The sequence below is a fragment of the Melanostigma gelatinosum genome (assembly GCF_949748355.1).
Source record: "Melanostigma gelatinosum genome assembly, chromosome: 18".
In the NCBI taxonomy this organism is placed as follows: Eukaryota; Metazoa; Chordata; class Actinopteri; order Perciformes; family Zoarcidae; genus Melanostigma; species Melanostigma gelatinosum.
In genome coordinates, this window is record NC_136651.1 from 1,106,772 (window position 1) to 1,111,771 (window position 5,000).

Here is a 5,000-nt window from a genome sequence, read left to right on the forward strand (position 1 = left end):
TCAGAGTCCAGCTTCACTCCGCACAGATCCTGTCGGCGCTGCAGCTCCACCGCACAGGTCGGCATTTAAAACATGTGAAGTGTGTCGGAAGTGATTCTGGTAGGAACGTTATATTGCACATAGATTCTGTTTCTCTCTCTCAGGTTATCCAGAGCACATGACTCTGAGCGACTTCAGGTGTCATTTCCAGGCGCTGTCGCCTCCCATCATGAAACGCTACGCTTCAATGTTTGTCAGCCACGATGAGAGAAAGGTCAGGGGTCACACGTCGCAGCAGCTCACACACTAAAACACCAGTTTATCTCCGATCTTCAGCTCTGAATCAACGAGTTCCTCTGTCTGTGTCTCAGGCGGTGGAGGAGTTACTGGTGGAGTTGGATCTGGACAAAAAGAGCATCGTCGTGGGCGCCAGCCAGGTGTTCATGAAGAGAGGTATGCTGCGTTACCTGGAGCAGCAGAGGGACCAGCAGGTCACCGGCTGGTTGCTCCACCTGCAGGCCGCCTGCATGGCACATCTGGCCCGTCAGAAGTACCGCAAACTCAAGGTTAGTGTCTCACTGTGGAGCTCTAATCTATCTGAACCAGACGGCAAGCCCAGCTGCATTCTCTCTAGTGTCCACCAGGGGGCGACTCCTCTGGTTGTATAGAAGTCTATAGAAAATGACTCTACTTCTCTCTTGATTTATTCCCTCAGTAAACATTGTAAACATGAGTTTATGTCTCAATCTCTAGTTTCAAGTCTTCTTCAATACAGCATGATGTTCATTTAGTACATTATGGTCCATTTAGAGTCACACAGACCATAAAGCAGGGGATGCTTTAGGGCGGGGCTACACAGTGATTGACAGGTCTCTACGGCGTCGCTACGTCGCTCCTCAGTCCATATATGGTCACTTCTGTTTACTGGTTGTGTGTGTGTGTGTGTCTGTGTGTGTGTGTCTGTGTGTGTGCGTCTGTGTGTGTGCGTCTGTGTGTGTGTGTGTGTGTGTGTGTGTGCGTCCGTGTGTGTGTGTGTGTGTGTCTCCAGGTGCAGCAGATGGCAGTCAGCTGTCTGCAGAGGAACCTGCGGGCTCTCCGGGTTGTGTCCAAGTGGAGCTGGTGGAAACTTTTCTGCAGAGTTCGTCCTCAGCTCGACGTCAACATGGACAACGAGCGGCTCCGGGCTAAAGAGGTACACACACACACTCACACACACACTCTGTTGGGATCTAAAGGAGCGTGTTTGGGTTATCAGCATTTAAGAAACTGAATTCTTGACATCAATAGAATTATTAATGTATGTAACAATTATGAATGATTATTAATAACAACGGGGCACCACCCTGTAAACAGGGACCAATAACCAAACGATAAAACTAAGTCTCATAATTAGTGGTCACTCACACTGTCAATAGTCTGCGTATGACGACACATCCAGTGACAGTGAAGGGTTAAGTTCGTACACAGGCTACTACATACAGTTTCATTACGCACATATGCACAAGTAATCACAGACGACTGCTCTTTAAAGTATAACAGAGTTTATTCAATCAAAATAGAAAATGATCAGATCAATTAATATTGCAACCAATAAAGGTTATCATACAATTTATATGCCTAATACCTAAAGAATGAATAAAATGGATGAGGATGTATGTCTGTAAGTATGTGTGTTTGTGGGTGAGGATGTATGTATGCAAGTATGTGTGTGTGTGTGAGTCTTAAGGACCTACAGCTAAGCTACCACCAGATGGCGCAGTCGAGTGACTCTGACAAAATGGCGGAGAGGTTGCTGTATGTCATCACGTGTGCCGATGCGTCGCGTGAGTTGGGACAACAGGCAGAAATCGACCTGACTCAACTCTGTTGTGATGTTGTAGGGAGCATGAGTCCGCTGGTTCTATCACGCATAAGTGTACCGCTGTCGTCTTTGAACCACCGGCAGCTTATGCAGTGATAAGCCACGACTCTCAGCTCACTCACAGAGTCGAGTTAATGAAGAGAGAAATACCACACGAAGTGAAATAAAATGAATGAAAGTAATCCCCAACTCATGACTCAGGATGGAGCACTGTCTGTTTCGTCCAGCGAAATGGCATGTGCCCTGCCAGGGTTTGAGGAGGTTTGAAGGCCTGCGGCTTCCTCGTGGCTGCGTCGGCAGCGTGATGCTGGGGGGGGGAGGCTGCTGGATCTTCTGTAGCCGGGCCGGAGGTCCGGGGCGAAGAGAGCGATTTACGCTGTGTTGGTGCTTATAAACGGGTCGGCCCGCACAGCGGGAGGCTGCTTTTCGGCCAATGAAGGGTCCGCCTCAGCTGTGGCCGAAGGTGGAGGTGTGGTCATCTGGGCAGATGTGAGGTCAGGCTTTTGGTGAATGAGGGAAGCATGTGAGGAGCTCAGCCAGCCAGGAGGTGGCGCCAGACCCCAACAACTCACACACGGACGCACGCACACACACACACGGATGCACACACACACACGCACGGATGCACACACACACACGCACGCAGGCAAATTGATTAAAACATAACTTCCCCCACCTGCTTGTACTATGTATGTAATATTGTCTAAGATCTTAAAAGTGCATTCTTCTTCTTGTCAGGATGAGATATCGGCTCTGAGACGACGCCTGGAGAAATCAGAGAGGGACAGGAACGAGCTGAGACAGACTGCAGACGTCCTGGAGACCAAGGTTTGTGCTGCTCACACACTGAAACACACACACACGCACACACACACACACACACACACACACACACACACACACACACACACACACACACTCACACACACACTCATGTCGATATCCCTGTGTGTGTGTGTGTGTGTGTGTGTGTGTGTGTGTGTGTGTGTAGGTCACAGCCGTGACATCTGAGCTAAGTGATGAGCGTTTTCGTGGCGATGCGGTGGGTCAGGCTCTGGATGTGGAGAGGGCCGAGAGGATCCGACTCTGCAGGGAGAACAAAGACCTGCAGGTAGAAAAGTAATCTTTTACCTCGAGCCCAGAGGACAGACTCTAGGACACTTTGTCGCCTTCTCGAGATTTATCGTGTTGCTTCTCTTCTCTCTCGCGACGTCAGGCTCGTCTAGACCAGTGTCGAGTCACCATGGAAACCCTGGAGAAGCAGCTGGAGGAGGAGAAACAGAAAGTTCAGATCGCTGAGAGTCAGAGAGGACCAGCGACAGGTAAGGACCAGCGACAGGTAAAGACCAGCGACAGGTAAAGACCGGGAGGCTCTGCTCCAAAGGGTCAGGGAGGTACGGAAGACCAGTGACCCAAGTAAGAGAAAGAAATACAAGATAATAATATAAGATCCCCTAAGTCTTAATACTGACTCAAAGTAATGACTTAGTATCTAACGTAATGACTTAGTAGCTAACGTAATGACTTAGTATCTAACGTAATGACTTAGTATCTAACGTAATGACTTAGTATTTAACGTAATGACTTAGTATCTAATGTAATGACTTAGTATCTAACGTAATGACTTAGTAGCTAACGTAATGACTTAGTAGCTAACGTAATGACTTAGTAGCTAACGTAATGACTTAGTAGCTAACGTAATGACTTAGTAGCTAACGTAATGACTTAGTAGCTAACGTAATGACTTAGTAGCTAACGTAATGACTTAGTAGCTAACGTAATGACTTAGTATCTAACGTAATGACTTAGTATCTAACGTAATGACTTAGTAGCTAACGTAATGACTTAGTATCTAACGTAATGACTTAGTAGCTAACGTAATGACTTAGTATCTAATGTAATGACTTAGTATCTAACGTAATGACTTAGTAGCTAACGTAATGACTTGGTAGCTAACGTAATGACTTAGTATCTAATGTAATGACTTAGTATCTAATGTAATGACTCAGTATCTCACGTAACGACTTTGTAGCTCAGCTATTATGAAACGATAGAAATTATGATTTTGTAAGAGAAATATGCCTCATGCAAGGACGTGTTACACAAAAGGCTGATTCCTCTCCAATTCTGGTCACAAATTTGTGAGATTCTTTGACAATAGATCCACCTGAGAGGCGGGGCTTATCACAACGCTGATTAAACACAAACAAAGATGTTCTGATCAAACGTAAATGACTTCAGTGGAAAATAATCATCAACAGCGTCTGACACTTTGGAGAAAAGTTCTCTTTCAAATAAATCCTGTGTGACCAAAACATACATTCATGATAATTACATTCAAATGAATATTTTCAGCATGAAACTGCACATGTTAGAGCAGCCGGCAACTGTGACCAGCCCAAGACACACCTGTGTAACAACCATACTTGATCTGCTACACCTGTCAGGGAAATGAATGATCATGACAAAGGAAAAAAAGCCTTTTGTGTGCGTAAAGAAAGTATTTTATTTCAAATCATGAAAAATAGGAGTGAAAACATGTGTTGCGTTTATATTTCTGTTCAGTGTAGAATCCCAAATATCTCCAATAAGTATTTCTCTCCCCCAAGAGTCAGATTCATCTCGTAACTGCACAAACCTTTTGGTTATTTTCATACTGATGATGTCTCTTATCTTATTTTTATATCATCTCATCTCATCTTCTCTTAATAGTACTTTACTTGAGTGTTTCCATTTATTATGCTGCTCCACTCTTTGACACTCATAGTTACTAGTTACATATATAAACACATGACATGTTACATGACATGATGCAGTACTACTAATCTACTCAGTAGTATACAAGTATTCACGTTGATGAACTACAACATTAAAATACTTAATAATAATAATATTACATTCTATGAGCCGCAGCTGATAATACTTCTACACTTTAACTGAAGCAACATGTTGAATTATCTGGTATTTCTACTTTAATTCAAGGAAAAGATCGGAGGACTTCTTCCTCCACTGCTGGTTTTCAAGCTAAAAGAAGAGACGGATTAAACGCCAGCAGCTTTTTTTAAATGACAGAAACATCCGTCTCCCCTCACAGAGAGCGAGCTGGCCATGCAGCTGGAGTGCTGCCAGACGGAGGTCCAATTCGTCCGCAGACGCCTCA

The 5,000-nt window shown here is 44.8% G+C and overlaps 1 protein-coding gene across 3 annotated transcripts in view; it reads left to right on the forward strand.

Moving 5' to 3' along the window:
* Positions 1-5,000, forward strand: part of myo18b (myosin XVIIIB) — a 38,204-nt gene that overhangs the window by 18,237 nt on the left and 14,967 nt on the right. For all 3 annotated transcript variants that reach the window (XM_079289983.1, XM_079289984.1, XM_079289985.1), the window contains exons 17-24: positions 1-57; positions 144-253; positions 351-545; positions 1,028-1,171; positions 2,579-2,668; positions 2,832-2,951; positions 3,057-3,162; positions 4,935-5,000. The exon at positions 1-57 is cut by the window's left edge and continues 94 nt beyond it; the exon at positions 4,935-5,000 is cut by the window's right edge and continues 59 nt beyond it. In XM_079289983.1, coding sequence (XP_079146109.1) covers positions 1-57; positions 144-253; positions 351-545; positions 1,028-1,171; positions 2,579-2,668; positions 2,832-2,951; positions 3,057-3,162; positions 4,935-5,000 — 888 coding nt within the window. The remainder of the gene's footprint in view (positions 58-143; positions 254-350; positions 546-1,027; positions 1,172-2,578; positions 2,669-2,831; positions 2,952-3,056; positions 3,163-4,934) is intronic.